Source organism: Stenella coeruleoalba, assembly GCF_951394435.1.
Source record: "Stenella coeruleoalba genome assembly, chromosome: 19".
In the NCBI taxonomy this organism is placed as follows: Eukaryota; Metazoa; Chordata; class Mammalia; order Artiodactyla; family Delphinidae; genus Stenella; species Stenella coeruleoalba.
The window spans coordinates 1,271,183-1,286,837 of NC_137165.1; the positions used below are offsets into that span (position 1 = coordinate 1,271,183).

Below are 15,655 nucleotides of genomic sequence, written 5' to 3' on the forward strand. Positions count from 1 at the left end.
CTTATTTATCTCAAGTCTTCTTGTACTGGTTGCTTTTGGACCCTCTTTGTAACGTGAATAGAAATAAGATGTTATTCCTGAAGTACGCCTATTTCTGACTATTGAAAATTTTAGCTGTCTCAGGCACAGCCAAATCCAGGCCAACCCGGACCCTCCAGCCGCCTGTTGCCTAGTAACGACCGCCCTGGCCCCGCCCCGCGCCCTGGCCCCGCCCCACGCCCTGGTCCCCGCCCCGCGCCCTGGCGCGCGATCTCACAGCCTCCCTCCAGGTCCCGCCCCCGCGGCGCACAGTGGTGACGTACAGAGTCCGAGACACTTCCGGCGCGCTCGGCCGCCGGCCCCGTTAACCGGCTCCGTGGGTCCCGGGCGCCATGGCTTCTGTGGGGGTGTCTGTCGGCCGGCAGGCCGAGGATGCGCTGCAGCCACCCGCAGAGCCGCCGCTGCCCGAGACGAAGCCGCTGCCGCCTCCGCAGCCGCCGCCGCCGGTCTCCGCGCCGCAGCCGCAACCGCCGCCGAGGCCTCCGTCACCGGCCGGCGTGAAGGCGGAGGAGAACTGCTCCTTCCTCCCACTGGTTCACAACATCATCAAATGGTAAGGCTCGAGGGGGGTCAGCCCGCAAGACCCCCGCTGCCAGTCACGTTTCCGAGCTCCGGGGGCGCCCCGCGGTACAAAGGAGGAGGCCGACCCGGAGGGGAGCGGCCTCGCCGAGACCACCCCCAGTCGTCCCAAGAGTTCAGCAGACTCTGGCCCTGGGAGTTGCCGGGCCCCGTGCTGGCAGGCCCCGCTACGGTCAGACCACTCGTGTGCAGCCTGGTGGCCTGAAGCCAGTCAGGCTTCTCTGAGCCTCTTTTCTCACCTGTCATTAGGGGTATAGTACTCACTTCGGCGTCTTTCCCAACAGATCCAACAGATGTGTATCATATTACGTGTGTGGCACACTGCTAAGTGCTGTGGGGTGTACAGGTGAAAGGGCAGACTTTTCACCCCCACATTGGTAAGCAGTTAGAAGGGAAAACGTCGTGAGAGAGAATAACCCATAATGCAAAGAGATTATAGGGGTGATGATGGGAACATTACAGGAAACGGGTGCTGGCCGTCTGCCAGCGCTTACGGTGCCCTAACATGGGGTCACGGGGTGATTGTCTCCTTTTGGCCAGTCTTCAGGTTACCTAACTTTTCAAACTGACCCTTAGAAGAAACACACACACACACACACACACACACACACACAAAATCTTCCCAATCCCCACATTTGCCCAAATTATTTTTTTACCGTTATTTATGATAAACAAATTGTAAACCCCTGGGCTTAAAATTTTTATTCAGCCATTAAAAACCAAAACAAAGTAAATTACAACAAAGTTACTTTTACAGTAACATTCAGGTGAACATCAGTTGTGGTCCTGGATGTTTTGCTGAAATGGAATTGCTACTCACTACATGAAAATATTGTTACTGGCCCAGCTTGTTTGTTTGTTTGTTTGTTTTTGTGGTACGCGGGCCTCTCACTGTTGTGGCCTCTCCCGTTGTGGAGCACAGGCTCCGGACACGCAGGCTCAGCGGCCATGGCTCACGGGCCCAGCCGCTTCGAGGCATGTGGGATCTTCCCGGACCGGGGCACGAACCCGTGTCCCCTGCATCGACAGGCGGACTCTCAACCACTGCGCCACCAGGGAAGCCCCCAGCTGGGTTTTGCTTTTTTTATTTTTTGGTTGGGTTGGGTCTTCGTTGCTGCACGCGGGCTTTCTCTAGTTGCTGTGAGCGGGGGCCACTCTTCGTTGTGGTGCGTAGGCTTCTTATTGCAGTGGCTTCTCGTTGCAGAGCACGGGCTTCTAGGCACGCAGGCTTCAGTAGTTGTGGCACGCGGGCTCAGTAGTTGTGGCGCATGGGCCTAGTTGCTCCGCGGCATGTGGGATCTTCCTGGACCAGGGATTGAACCCGTGTTCCCTGCATTGGCAGGCGGATTATTAACCACTGCGTCATCAGGGAAGTCCCTCTACCGCTTTTTAAACAGCTGCAAAGCATTTGTTCTCACAGTAGATCTTGACTTCATCTGGCTTCACTTGGTGCGAACATACTGTTTATTGAGTAAGGCAGACCGGTCTGTCCTCATGAGCCTGTGATCATCAAGTAGCACTTCTAGGCTGCAGTGACATAGCAAACACAAACGCAAATGCAGACCCTGCAATCCCAGGGCAGTGCTTGATTATAAAAGCGTTATCCAGACCAACCCAAATATACTTATTCTGGTTTTAGGGAAAATATGGAAAAATGAAAATACATGGTGTATATTCTTGCACGCTGATAGAGCAGTTGGGTTGGGCTGGACTCAGAGATCGAGAAGTAACGTACACGAGAGAGAACATGGGCTTTGAAGTCAGATAGCCTTGAATTCGGGTCTGCCCGCTGACGCTTGCTTGCCTTGTAATCTTAGTAAATACGTAGCCTTTCTAGACCTTAATTTTTTTATCTCTAATATGTGAATAATAATAATAATGAACTTCAAATGGTGGGTTCAAATGATAGCTTTATGATGTACTGACCTTGGTGAAGCAGCTGCTCTGAGCCTCTTTTTCTCTTGTGAACGGGGACTAGTAATACTTAAGTCATAAGGTTGTTGTGAGGAGTCTCAAGAGCATCCTCCTGTGAAAGGTGGCGGGTTGGCCACATATGTTTGTCTCTGTTCCCTCTGAAAGCACAGTGAAGACTGGTTTTAAAGCATAAAACCGAAGAGGACGGGAGAGGAGATGATTGCCATAAAGCGATCGCCAAGGGCCAGTCCACCTCCCAGTGCCAGGAGCAGCCCGGAGCAGCTGCCTTTGGCCGTGGCCCCCTCCAAATCCCAGGAGATGGCACTGCCAGGGACCCCTGGTGAAGGGGGACTTAGAGCAGGAGGATTACCTGAAAGGCCGTTTGGACATGGACCCCCTCAGTCCGCTCCCCGATGCAAGCACACAGTGACGACCCTTCCACCTCAGCAGACAAGTAAAGGCGCACACTTTCCCAAGGTGGTTTTTAGGAAAGAGTCAGCTGGAGAGTGTCTGGACTGCGGGACACCAGGCGCACTGCAGGACCTGAGGGAAGGGAGCCGTCCTGAGGAGAGGGCTGAGAGCAAGTCTACAGACTGGGTGTTGAGACCCAGCCCCCGCCTTCACCACCCCCACCCTCGGCTTCTAGACTGGCAGCCAAAGAAAACAGACTCTCCCGGGTGTCCGATCCCGACACACAACCCCAGAGACATTGAACTTAGTTCATTGTAAGAAAGTAGATCATCACTCATACTCAAGAGTTTCCACTCAGCCTTTTAGTGTTTCACTGTTTGGGTTTTTAATATTCTTCAGTATTTATTTATACCCCATTTTTTTACTAAGGGATATAAAACAGTTATATTTTCTGTTGCCTTCAGCTTCCCCCTCCCCATCTGATCCAAATTGTAATAATCAGCATTTTCCTTATTGTAAGGTTACATCTTTTTCTTCCTTCACTCAGCATGGTGGAAGCAGTGTATTATACATGTAACCCAAATAGTGTTTACTGTTAAATCTTAAATATGTGGTTGGACAGCCAAAGCCACTAAGCATGAGAAGAAAACCCCAAGTAGGGGCTTCCCTGGTGGCGCAGTGGTTGAGAGTCTGCCTGCCGATGCAGGGGACACGGGTTCGTGCCCCGGTCTGGGAGCATCCCACATGCCGCGGAGCGGCTGGTCCCGTGAGCCGTGGCCGCTGAGCCTGCGCATCCGGAACCTGTGCTCCGCAACGGGAGAGGCCACAACAGTGAGAGGCCCGCGTACCGCAAAAAAAAAAAAAAAAAGAAAGAAAACCCCAAGTAAAAAGGACGGGACTGAGCAGCAGAGTGGAAATCCAATGCGCACAGAGAGAAGGGAGGTGCTGTGAGCCTGAGGAAAGGCTGGGATCTGATTTTAAACACTGTGTCTCGGCATTTGTTTGAGCTGCTAGGCTACTGAGGGTCAGGGCAGTGAGGGGGAGGAGGCCTCGTGGAGCCTGGAAGCGTCAGAAGGCTTGTTGGGGGAGATGCCAGCTGCATGTCTAGAAGTATGAAAGGGAGGGGAGGTGGGTGGGGTAGGACAGGCTGCCGAGAAACATCCCTGACCCGTGGGGGGTCCGCGGTTGGTTTGGTGGAGCTGGAGCATAAATCCAATGTAGGGAGGGAGTCGTGGTTGTCAGGCTGGTCTCACTTAGTGGAATTACCCGTCACCACGGGTACTTAAACCTTTGCAGGTCCCCCCGGGCGTGTTGGACGTGGCAGAGGAGGGTTGGGGGGCCTCACGCTAGGTCGGCCTTCACCTTCATTTGGGGCGCGAGGCTGGAGCTGGCCCAGGGGTCATCGAGGCCGGTCAGCAGGACCCCAAGCCCGCAGGGCCTCTTCCCACACATGTGCCGGTTCCAGTCCGCCCAGCAACCCGCCAGCCGCGGCCTGGCCTTGGGTCCTGATGGCCAGGAGGTGACCCCACGACTCACCTGCAGCAGCTCTGCCCTTCCTTGTCTTCTTCTTTGCTGAATCCGAGTGAAAAGGCCAAGTGCCCAGATAGGGATTGTTGGTAGGCTGTTTGAAGGAATTCTCTCTTGGGAGGAGAGCACGGAGCCCAGGAGGTCGGAGACTGTTTGTGGGTGGTCCTGAGGTTGTGCGTACACACACACGCACACAAACACAGAGTGTGAACTTGCCTGGGAGCCGAGGAGCCATCTGAAGTTTTTGAGCTCAGGCCTGGGTTTTGTAAAGCTAGATGGGACAGAGGGTTTTAGAAGGGGGAAAGGACTGGGTCCACAGGAATAGTGGGAAGAGGTGCAGGGGTGCCCTGAGGGGGGTGGCAGGTGGAGTGGCTGTGCTGGCGGGGGGCGGGGGGCGGTGGGGCACACGGCACACAGGGGTATAGGTGTGGGATGTCATCGCCGTTTGGATTGCAGGCGATCAGTTGCAAACACGCGCATACCTATCAACAGCCAAGTCATCTACCGTATAGTCGTGTACATCTTAGCATGGACAGACACCCAAGGTGCATTCTACATGAAGAAAGCGAGAATCAGAACCATGTGTGGAGTGTGGCCACATTTGTCAAAACAAACTGAAAAGTATGTGTGTGTTTGTGTGCTACTGACTATCTTAAAGCGATGTTAACAGAGCTTACCTGGGACAAGGGATTAGAGGGACTTCCCTTTTGTAAGCCTTGGTTGTCTGTCATTAAACATTCTTTTCCCTCAAGCCCTGTAACTGTCGTAACTTAAAGGCCCTACTATTTTAGAAAGATGCCAGCCACTGACGTTAGTGTGGGAAGAAGACTGGTCCCAGGGCCGGTCGGCGAGGAGGACATTGGGGGTGTGGGGACATGGGGCCGAGGGGGTCGGAGGTTTTGAGGAGGAAGAAATAGTTTCCCATTTCTTTCCCGAGTCGGATGCCACCAGGAGATCAAAGAAATGCCTCTCGGATTTGGGAGGACCTGACTTCAGTGACCTGGTGGTTCCTTCTGCTTCTGAGTCACCAGTGGACACACCTGCCCAGCTGACGCCAGTTTGCACCTGCAAGTGAAGCATCGTTCTTAGGCTTACCCGCTAGAACTGTGTGGTGTGCCCAAGCCCGTGTCTCCCACCGGGCGCCACCACGCATCACCCGGGCCTGCCCAGAGGACCGGCAGGAAGTGGCCCGTCACTCGAGCCACGCGGTGGTGTCCTGAGCGCCCTCACCTTGCCCTGGTTTGTGGATTTTGTGCTTCTCCACCCAGCCTGGTCTCCTTTGTTTCCTTCTGAGTCAGGTGCCGACCAGCACTGGCCACAGAGGCAGGCCCCCTGGAGCTCCCGCTTGCTCTCTGGTACCCAGGCCATCTCTTCTCTCGGCTGGAGTCAGGGTCCCGCTGCCTCCGCCTCAGGCAGCCTGAGAAGCTTGCGCAGCCGCCTCCCAGCTCAGCTTCCCTCTGGGTGGGCTTTATAAATAGCTCCTAATTTCCTCCCCTCCCTTTTTTTTTTTTGCATTTTTTTATTGAAGTCTAGTTGATTTACAATGTTGTGTTGATTTCTGCTGTACAGCAAGGTGATTCAGTTACACATATATGTACATTTTTTTAATATTCTTTTCCATTATGGTTTATCATAGGATACTGGATATAGTTCTCTGTATTATACAGTAGGACCCTGTTATTTACCTAATTTTTATTTTATATATTTTTGTTTGTTTTTACCTTGTCCTTTGAGACTTGTGTGATGTAAATCAGTTTTCTTAAAACTATATTTTAATTTCAAAACTCCCTTGGGACTTAAATTCGTAACGATGTGTTAGCACATATGCCATCCAAGTGGAATGATTTCAGAAGCCCAAGTGGTGTCTGTCCAGGGTTGTAGATCTGAGCTGAGACATAAAAGAATTAGAATATAAGGTGCTCCCTCGAAGCTGGGGTAAGGTGTACCACTGATGGTGTGTGCAAATTGAGGGCCTCAGATGGCAAGAGGAAATGTTTGGTTGGCCATTCATTCCCTAGAATAAACTATTGATTCTCCAAATCTTGCTTCCAAGTTCAAGCTATTGATAAATAGTGAGCAGGCCTGGTGCATCTCATTTGTCAGGAATGAGCTGTAACCGGCGGATCGCCAGGAAAGATGGATATTCTGTCTGCGTAAGCAGAGAAATGATTAATAAGAAACATGAACTGGCACCATCTGGGTTGAAATTTCCCATCAGGGATGAACGTTTATTAAAAAAAATAAACGATCATTGACAGTTTTCCCCTCTCACGCTACTCAGTGCGTGACTTTGAAAACAGCCTGTGAATCAGCTTTTAGATTTTAGTCTCAACTGCCTTGTTTTCAAAAGCTCATCCATCCATCTACTAACTTTTAAAAAATTTATAGGAGCAACTGACAGGCCGTTTCTTTGATCGTAGGTGAAGGTTTTTGTTCTTGTTGTTTGCTTTTAATTTAGTCATGACAGGGAGCATGGATCTCTGGGCAGCTAGTAATAGCTGTGAGGTGAAGAGTACGATCCTGCCTTTAAAATGAGCGTGACCGGAAGGCGAGGAATTTACACGAGTGTGGTGGGAGAGGACGGGTACCTGCTGAAAATTTTCCAGTAGCTTGTAACTAGTTTAAAATTTATGAATAGCTCTGTGGAAATTAGGATGTAAACAGGTTCAAGCATCTGAACATCAGCTAAAATTATCTTTTGCTCGTTGATAGTCTCCTGATTGGCCTGGAATGTCTCAAATTAGAAATGTGGTATTTCAGCAAGTGTTACTTGCTGTTTGTTACATGACATTGGTAAGAGTTTTTCATTCATTCAGCAGACACTTAGGAACTTATTTGCCAGGCGTCCACTCTTTCAGCAAATGTTGCCTCAGTGTGTGCAGCGCCCATGGCCCGGGCTGGGGAAGCAGCTCTGCGGGAGGGCTCAGCGTCCGGCGGGCACCTGCTGGGGGCTGGGGTGCCGCCTGCACTACGGCTGCACAGGCAAGAACCCGCCCCGTCCCCCGGGCGCACAGCCCAGCCCAGCCGGGGACACAGGCGACAGGCATTCTGACGTGGGGATGCGAGGATGGAGCTGTCTGGGCTGATGGTGCTAACACCTGCCCTCTGCCTCCGCAGCATGGACAAGGACAGCCCTGATGTCCAGCAGGACCTGAACGCCCTCAGGACCAAGTTCCAGGAGATGCGCAAGGTGGTCGGCGCCATGCCTGGCATCCACCTGAGCCCCGAGCGGCAGCAGCAGCAGCTGCACCGCCTCCGCGAGCAGGTCCGGACCAAGAACGAGCTCCTGCAGAAGTACAAGAGCCTGTGCATGTTCGAGATCCCCAAGGAGTAGATGAGCTGGCCTCCGGGACGAGGCGGGCACAGGCCTCCTGTCTTCCAGCCCTGTGGAGGGGGTCTCTGGTACTGCCTGCTTAGCTGAACGTGGCCCTGACTGCGGAGCGGTTGTGCGTGCTGGCCTCCCTGGGCGTCCTTGTGTACTGTCCCCACGGTCCAGATGCATAATGACTGTGTGCGTGCTGCCGGATGGAGGAGGGCTCCTGAGGCCGGAGGGGCGGGGCCGCGGCACGGCCTTCAGGCTGGGCTGGCAGATCCCGGGGAAGGGAGGCGGCTGCCCTCTGCCCGTCCCCTCCGCTCCCGGCCCAGGTGGTGGGTATCCAGGTAGCCAGTGTTGAGTGAGCAGCAGGGTGCGTGGAGTCCACTGGACAGTTAGGCCTGCACTCACATGGCAAGGGTTTAGGATAGAAAAAGGCCTTGGGAGAACGGCACGGTTCCTAAAGACTTGAGGGTGGCTTTTTGCTCTGGAATATTTGTTTCCTTCTGTGTTTGAGGGGTGGGTGTCACCATCCGTGGGCTGCCCACCCAGGGCCCTGCCGGCAGCCCCGCCTCCAGGTTTCTGCCTCCCACGTGTGGGTGGGTGGCAGAGGCTCTTGCTCCTCTGTCCCTTGTCACCTTCAGGCAGCTCGTTTAGCCATTTCATGCCCAAGAATGGCCAGACCGCCTCAGGCCACGTGGTCTCCAGGTGAACAGACCCCTTCCAGCTTCTCAGAGTCCTGTTCCTGGTTTAGCGCGGCTTCCCCTCTGGCCTCACTGCGCGCAAACAGGCGGCCATGATGTGCTCTCCGCTCAGAGCCCCTCGGGGTGGGGAGAACTCACCTGGCAGTCGTGCGGCCAAGGCCTGGTTCATAGATGCTTATAAACACCTTTGTTTCACCTAGACGGACGTTGTGTTAGTGTGACCAGACTGAGGTAAGAGCATCTCTTTCCTTCGCCTCTGAAGGATGCGGGACAAACGGGCTCATAACCTGTGCTGACCGAGTCGGGGGCTTAACAGCTGCCTGCCAGTTGGCAGGAATGTAGGTTGAAGATGTTTTGAGCAGGGGTTCTGTCCATGTCAGGCGTGCAGGGGGGTGTCAGGTTTCAGCGGCCTTGCCCAGAGGCGCAGGCTCTGAATTTAAGTGGGTGTCACCTGTTAGTCCAGCTCTACCATGGGGCTGTTATCAACTGAATCAGTTATTTTCTTGACGTTTCAGAGTAGTGTGTGGGCCGGTTTTAAGGCTCCGACCAAATACTGTGGGACACGAAGCTCAGAAACACCAGGCGGCCGGGCTCTCCCGGAAGGCTGCGGCGGACACGGGCTCCTCATGGGCCTCTCCTGTGCTCCAGAGTTGTGACTTGTGGCACTTTTCAAGCGTGTGATTAAAAGAACTTGTGCTCTGCTGTCAGGATGTCTTGGGTTTGTACTGAGAAATTCACAGTAGGACCTCCCCTTTGGATAGTGGAGAGGAAAACCTCTGCTTTGCTCGGAGGAGACAGAAGGAACTGTGGGCACCTCCACTCTGTGCCCCCGCGCCAGCCCCCAGCACACACGGCCACATCAGCTAGACCAACATGAACATGGGCTGACCCTCCCGGGAGTGGCATCCATCCCCAGGGTGCAGCTGGCCCGGGGGCCCCTGGGGCTGCCATTCCTCTTCTCAGAGGTGGGTTGGGCCCTGGTGGGGGGCAGTCCCCCAGAACGGTTGAAAGCCCTCCCCGGGACAGCATTGACACCTCACTTGGATGCCTGTTGGTGGGCACCATGTAAGACGTCGCCCGTGGCCCTCACAGCAACCCCAAGCAGAGGCGTCTGCTCTCTATTTCACGGGCGGAGAATTTGGGGCTTGGCAGGCGTCACTTGCCCCAGGCGTGCACAGTTACTAGTGGCGGAGAGAGCTGGGTCCCGAGTTGGGACTGCGTGCCCTCAACTGCTGGGAGAGGGGGTGCTGGACCCCACGTGGGTGGCGAGCGCTTCCTGGAGCCGGAGGGGCCGGGGCCGCTCATTGTGACTGGATCCAGGTGGCTACGTGGCAGAGCCTGAAGCCGACTCAGGATGAGGGTCCTGCACAGAAGAGGGCCCGAGGGACCCCTTGAACCGTCTGCGGGTTCCAGGTTTGGTGACGCTTTGTTGCCCTGGGCCTGTGCTGAGTATAGGATGGCGCCGGCCGGTCCCGGAGGCCCTTGGGGCTGGGCTAGTGGGCAACCTAGGCAGGTAAACAGCTGGAAAGGTGCATCTCTAGGAAGGACCCTGAAGTGCTTTGTTTTTGTCCTGGCGTTCTGAGGAGTGGCTCCCCAAACGGAAAGGCATCCAGTCAGCTGGAGCTTTTGTGGAGCCTTTTCTCCCAGGAGGGCTGGAGCTGTGTTCAGAAAGCCAGGATTATTTTCGAGCTCTGGGGAAGGGGAGTCTAATTCCACAGAAGTAGAAACCCGCCTCTCCCTTCTCACCCTTCCCCCTTCCCCCTATTTCTAAAAGCAGAGGAAGCATGGTTTTCCATTTTAAGTTATTTTATTTTACATTAAAAAACCAGTAACAAGACTAACTTCAAAGGTAAGGTTTTGTTCACGTCAGGTGGTGACACCAGAGCCGCCATACAGTGCAAGCTCTCTGTTTTGCTCTGTGCAGTTGCACACACGTGTAAACAAGGCACTCCCTAGACCCGACCCCGCCCGCAGTTTCAGGCCAGCTGTCATGGCAACCCCCAATCACAGATAATGCCCCGTTTTGTCCTGGCCCTCCAGCTGGCAGGACCCATTTCTGAAAGCCCAGTGGTGGCTGATTAACTCCCATTCCCACCCCCATTCTTAGGTCTTTGTGAGAAACAAGGCAAATTCAACCTCTGCTGGGCGGGTGGGGCTAGCGGGCGCCTTCGGGGGATCGGACGTGGGGGAAGCCCGGGCTCAGCTAGCTCTCTTTCCTTCCGGAGCAGATAATGGTCCCTTCTCGGTTTCTTTGAGTCTCCCCAGTGAACAGGCTGGAGTGCTGGGAAGGAAGACGCCCGTCCGCGCTCGCGCGCACGCGGCTCGGGACGCACGGCCCGGACACTTGACTCTTGGACAAGAGGGTCTTCTGAGGCTCTGCGTCCGCGCGGGGCGGGAGTTCCTAGCTGATAACGCAGCGTTCCTTGTCCTTGGTCTGGCCGCCGCCGCTGGCCTTCTCGCGGATATACATGAGATCGCTGTGCACGCTTGGCCTGCGCGCCCAGGGCGCCAAGATGCCGAAGGCGTCGTCCTGGTCGCCGCCCGCTCGCCGCAGCCTCTTGCCCCGCAGCGCCTTCTTGTGCAGCGCCTCGCAGTGCTGCGCCGATACCCGGCGGTGCAGGTCCGGGCTCATCTCGCGCGGCAGGTTGGCCATGGCGAAGAGCGCGTGGAACATCTGGTCCAGGCGGCTGTTCCTCTTGGCCGAGATCTCGAAGTAGGCGCAGCGCTGGGGGTCGGCGCCCACCAGCTGCTCGATCTCGCGCTGCTCCACCTCGCGGTAGAAGTCCCGGTCCCCTTTGTTGCCACAGATGACCAGGGGCACGTCCACGTTCTCCTTGGTTTTGTTCTTGAGGCAAGATTTGGTGTCGAGGATCTGCCGCTTGAGCCTCTGCACCTCCTCGAAGGAGTCGCGGTTGTCCAGGCTGAACACCAGGATGAACACGTCTCCTACGGGGAGCAGAAAAGGAGAGGGTGAGGGCAGCCGCCAGGGGACAGCTTAAGCGGGCTGACTTCGGGGCCTCCCGACGCCGGGGCTCCGGCCGCCGCGAGGGTCGCGCCGAACTCTCCGCGGCCGCGCCTCCAGCGCAGGCGTCCGGGGACGAGGGGTCCCCGGCACTGCGGCGGCGCGCTCCCTCCCCTGCCCGCTGCCCGGCCGTCCCGGCTCACCAGTGAGGATGGAGAGGCGCCGCATGGCGGGGAAGGGGTGGTTGCCGGACGTGTCGAGGATGTCGAGCTGGTAGATCTCGCCGCGGATGCAGTAAAACTTGCGGTGGAAGTCCTCGATGGTGGGCGTGTAGGCGTCCTCGAAGCGGCCAGTGAGGAAGCGCGACACGATGGCCGTCTTGCCCACCTTGGACGAGCCAAGGACCACCATGCGGTAGCAGTTCTTGGCCGGGATACTCAGTTCCGAGTCGCTCTGGCACATCTTCTTGATCATCGCGGCCAATTTCATTGAGCAGAGGGACCGCGGGGGCGGGCGCGGGGCCGCGAGACGAGTCGACTGTGGCTGGGGGAACGGGGCAGAGCTGCGCGGCTCGAGCTCGGGACGAAACCTCTGCCTCTCAGCGTCCGGCGACTGCCCTTATATGCAGCCCGCGTGGCCGCCCCGCCCCGCGCCCGCCCAGCCTCTGCGCGTCACGGTGCGCACGCTCGCGGGCCCCACCGCGCGCTCCCTCCACCTCCGCGGGCCGCTGCCCGTTCCCGCCCGCGGGGCTCGGGAAGGAAACGGTACAAGGTCTGCCTGCGGCTCCGGGCGCGCGGACCCTTCGCTTCTCCGCTGCGCGGGGCTCAGCGGCCCTAAGGGCGTCGGGGACACAGTCCCGGCTGTGCCTCTGGCCTAGGGCAAAGAACCCCCCACTCCCCTGCCACCGCAGCACTCACACGCGCACACACTCACTTTCTTTGGGACGCAGCTTCGCCAGAGAATAACGACACTGGGCAGCGTGATGGCATGTGCTTGCCCGGTGCTAGGCACCGCGTCCGGGCTCCGCCCATCTTCTCGCCAGCTCTGCGAACTGGCCCAGCGTAGGCCCCTTCGCGTCCCAGGCGGGTTTTGCTCCCGGGCGGCCGTGCCAGCGCGAGGTGGGCGCCTCGCGCTCCGGCCGCCAGAGTGCAGCAGAGGCCCCGCCGCCGGAACGGGGAGCCGTGAGCGCCACGCTCAGGGCTGGAGTCAGCGCAGCCAGAGCGTCCCGACCCCGCGTTCTACTGCAGGCTCAGCTCCTTTCTCCCAACCAAAGATCCGCTGGATCCTGGCAGGGGTTTTCAGCCAGAGGCTGTCCCGTCATCTTCCTGTCGGAGACTGGAAGGACCAGAGGTTTGCCCTTAGTCTGAGGCCAATGTCCCCTCCCCTCCCCATAGCATTTTGTGCCTCTGGAGTCCCGTGGGCCAACATTCCCATTTTTATAGTTGGGGGAGCTGGTCTCGAAGCCAGAGTGAGCCTGAATGCTGTGTGGGCATCACAGCAGTCTCCGGCCTTCTCTGGACCTCGGGTTCCTCTTCTGGAAGATGGCGGTCTGGCTCTGACTGGCTGAGAACTTGCCAACAGTGTAGGGGCAGGACCTAGTAATAACAACAATAGCAAATGACCCACGAGGCTGCAGGACAAGCCGGGGGGCGGGGGCAGCAGGCAGATCAGTAACCAGGAGTGGGCTGCTGCCGAAAGGCTGGGGAAGAGGCTGCCGGAGCTGGCCAGCTCTGGCCTGGAGCTCATGGAAAAGCCATCGCTCCCCGTGGTGACAGGCGAGGCACTCTGATTTGGGAGAAAGCCAGGGCTGTTAGCTGTTGCCACCCACCCATCCACGCATCCACGCAGGTCGGAGCTGTGGGCAATGCTGGGGTGCCAGCCCGCACCCCTAGCTGTTTACACAGGGCCTCTAGACTCTCATGGGCTTCTCGGCCAGCCCTCTATGACGAGGATTCCAGCAGAATCTCACACCCTCTGCAGGGGGGCCAGGAGAGTGTTTATTCCACGTATTCCATGCCAGGCATTGTTCTTAAGTCCTTCCTCGTGGCACCCGTGAGGGGTGGGAACTATTACTCTCTCCATTTTACAGGTAGAGAAACTGAGGCAAGGAAAGTGACTTGCCCAGGGCCCACAGCTAGTAACTGCAGGGTCCAGGGTTTGAACACAGCTCTCCCTGGGGTGGTCAGTGGGCCAGGACCCAGCCTAGGGTCAGAGCCTCCCTCCCCCGACCCCAGGTCCGGCCCCTTCCAGCTGGTGACAGTGGTGGGTACTGAGCCCAGCCTGGGTTCTCAACCTTCGATTCCTGGCACCTGGGCCCATCCCCACCCACAGATGCCGGGTTCTAAGACTTGTTCTCCCAGGTCAGCCAAGTTCATTAGGCCCTGAGCACACCTGTCGTTCTTTCCCCAAAGTGTGCCCCCTCCCTCCCACCATTGCATTAGTTCTAGGTTGTCCAGGTTTACGATGTTACCAGTGATCTCTCCTCCTATGCTTGAGCGCCTGCCTGTACCATTTCCTTGCAATGAAGCGATTTTCCAGCTCAGAGTGGAATGGGGAACCCAAACGTTGGGGGTGGGCTGGGGTCGGACAGCTGGACCCCAAGGCAGGAAGTGTCCACCACAGCCTGGTCTGCTGGCACAGAGTGGTTTAGAAGGTTCTTGAAAGCCGTATTGAGGAGTGCCGGGCAGGCCACGTCAGGGGGCGTGTGGATGGATGCTGTGCTGAGCGCCAGCCTGCCGCCCGAGCCCACCCCCAGCAGCTCCTCGCCCAGAGGGTCCTGTGTCACCCCGGCCCACAGCCACACCTGACGAAGAGGGCAGGGCTGAACGGAGCTGGGTTTCCCCTCTGACCTCGCTTCCTCGGCAGTTCCCTCCTCAGCTGCGGGCTGCTCCCATCACAGCTGACCCTCCCCACTCCGGGCCCACCCCTCACGGCGGCGTGACCCGCGGGTCAGAGGCCCGGAGGTGCTTGGTCTTGCCCTGACAGAGGGAGGGCTTAGGCCATGGGGGCCAGCATGTCCTTGAAGGCTAGGGAGGATGTGTGTGCAGCGGTGCCCGCGGAGGGGTGAGCTTCCTGTCCCTGAAGGTATGTGAGCAGAGGCGTTGGGTAAGATCAGCCTCTGTGCCTCCTGTGGCCCCTCGAGCCCGGAGACCTCTGGAGCCCAGACACCAAAGGGCACCCTTGAGGCGCTCCATGGCGGGGTGGGGGCCCAGCAGCTCCGGTGCCCAGGGCGGGCACGGCTGTGGCAGCCACTTCACAGGTGAGAACGCAAGGCTCAGGGCCAGGCGCACACAGAGTACACCCGTCTGCCATCCTGAAGGGAGGAAAGGCGAGTTCTGTGCCCTTGGAGGGCTGGGGGCTGTGCAAGGGAGGCCGGGCCCAAATGCGGGTCCTGCCCCGTCCCTGTGGCTCTGTGGTCAGGCCCGGCAACCGGCCCCGGATGGCCCCACAGCTGCTCCTTGTGGCCACACGAGGTCCACGAGGGATTAGGAGAGAAATGTCAGTACCCAGAGACACCAGGTTCAGCAGGGGGATGGGGGAGGGCCCAGTGCTTCCGACCCAGGAAGCCGAGGCAGGGCCGGTCCCGCTGGCCCCCCCCCAAGGGGCAGAAGTGGGGTGAGGCTGGTGGCACAGGAGGCCCAAAGGCCTGGGCAGTCCCCCCCATTCGGCGTGGATGGCGGCGCCGCTCCTGGCTCACGGACCCCCTCCCAGACCCCAGCCTGCCCCTCCCTGGCCTGGACAGACAGAGACCAAGGAGGGGCTGGGGTCAGGTGCCTTTATTGGTCAGGATGTGGTGGGTGGCAGGGGGCTCTGGGGCCACACGGCACCTTCCAGGCCCCCAAGCCACGTTTCCAAGGCACTGGACGGCCCAGGCCAGGCACCGCTCTCCCCCTCCCCTCGAGGGGCGTGTGCTCGGGGCAAGCCCGAGGTGGGGACCCCCACGGAGTGGCTGCGGTCCGTCAGCTCCTCTTGTGGGCCTGGGAGGCTTTCTGCCGGTAGATCTCAGCGGTGAAGGGCCTGCGGGGGTGGGAGAGAGGCTCACTCAGCTGGCGTCGAGGTTGACGCTGCCACCCAGGCCCCCCACCCGGCGTGGACAGGGTGAGGGGTCCGTGTGGGAGCAGGAGGGTCCAGCACCACCTGCCCGGCACCCGGGCCACCCTGTGCCCGCTCTCAGCTGCTCGTCTGCCACCCTGACGGTGACTCGGC

The 15,655-nt window shown here is 57.9% G+C and overlaps 3 protein-coding genes across 10 annotated transcripts in view; 1 reads left to right on the top strand and 2 right to left on the bottom strand.

Annotated features, from left to right (window-relative positions):
* The first annotated feature begins 332 nt into the window (after nucleotides 1–332).
* Nucleotides 333–9,184, top strand: MED9 (mediator complex subunit 9). Its single transcript, XM_079905689.1, has 2 exons — nucleotides 333–592; nucleotides 7,588–9,184. The coding sequence occupies exons 1-2, from the start codon at nucleotides 372–374 to the stop codon at nucleotides 7,802–7,804; spliced, it is 438 nt and encodes a 145-aa protein (XP_079761815.1). The 5' UTR covers nucleotides 333–371; the 3' UTR covers nucleotides 7,805–9,184.
* Nucleotides 9,185–10,764: 1,580 nt separating this feature from the next.
* On the bottom strand, nucleotides 10,765–14,981 carry RASD1 (ras related dexamethasone induced 1). Its single transcript, XM_079905992.1, has 3 exons — nucleotides 12,383–14,981; nucleotides 11,653–11,992; nucleotides 10,765–11,433 (listed from the first exon to the last, which is right to left on the bottom strand). The coding sequence occupies exons 2-3, from the start codon at nucleotides 11,936–11,938 to the stop codon at nucleotides 10,889–10,891; spliced, it is 831 nt and encodes a 276-aa protein (XP_079762118.1). The 5' UTR covers nucleotides 11,939–11,992; nucleotides 12,383–14,981; the 3' UTR covers nucleotides 10,765–10,888.
* A 216-nt stretch (nucleotides 14,982–15,197) lies between these two features.
* The window catches only part of PEMT (phosphatidylethanolamine N-methyltransferase), a 45,440-nt gene continuing 44,982 nt past the window's right edge, over nucleotides 15,198–15,655 (bottom strand). For all 8 annotated transcript variants that reach the window (XM_079905998.1, XM_079905997.1, XM_079905993.1 and 5 more), the window contains exon 7: nucleotides 15,198–15,466. In XM_079905998.1, the coding sequence (XP_079762124.1) occupies nucleotides 15,409–15,466 (58 nt within the window). In that variant the 3' untranslated portion in view covers nucleotides 15,198–15,408. The remainder of the gene's footprint in view (nucleotides 15,467–15,655) is intronic.

Excerpts from the sequence above, each read along its gene's own strand:
- MED9 (XM_079905689.1), top strand. The coding sequence starts at position 372 with ATGGCTTCTGTGGGGGTGTCTGTCGGCCGGCAGGCCGAGGATGCGCTG. Across the intron at positions 593-7,587 it reads GTTCACAACATCATCAAATG|CATGGACAAGGACAGCCCTG; the intron begins GTAAGGCTCGAG and ends CTGCCTCCGCAG.
- RASD1 (XM_079905992.1), bottom strand. The coding sequence starts at position 11,938 with ATGAAATTGGCCGCGATGATCAAGAAGATGTGCCAGAGCGACTCGGAA. Across the intron at positions 11,434-11,652 it reads GCGCCTCTCCATCCTCACTG|GAGACGTGTTCATCCTGGTG; the intron begins GTGAGCCGGGAC and ends TGCTCCCCGTAG.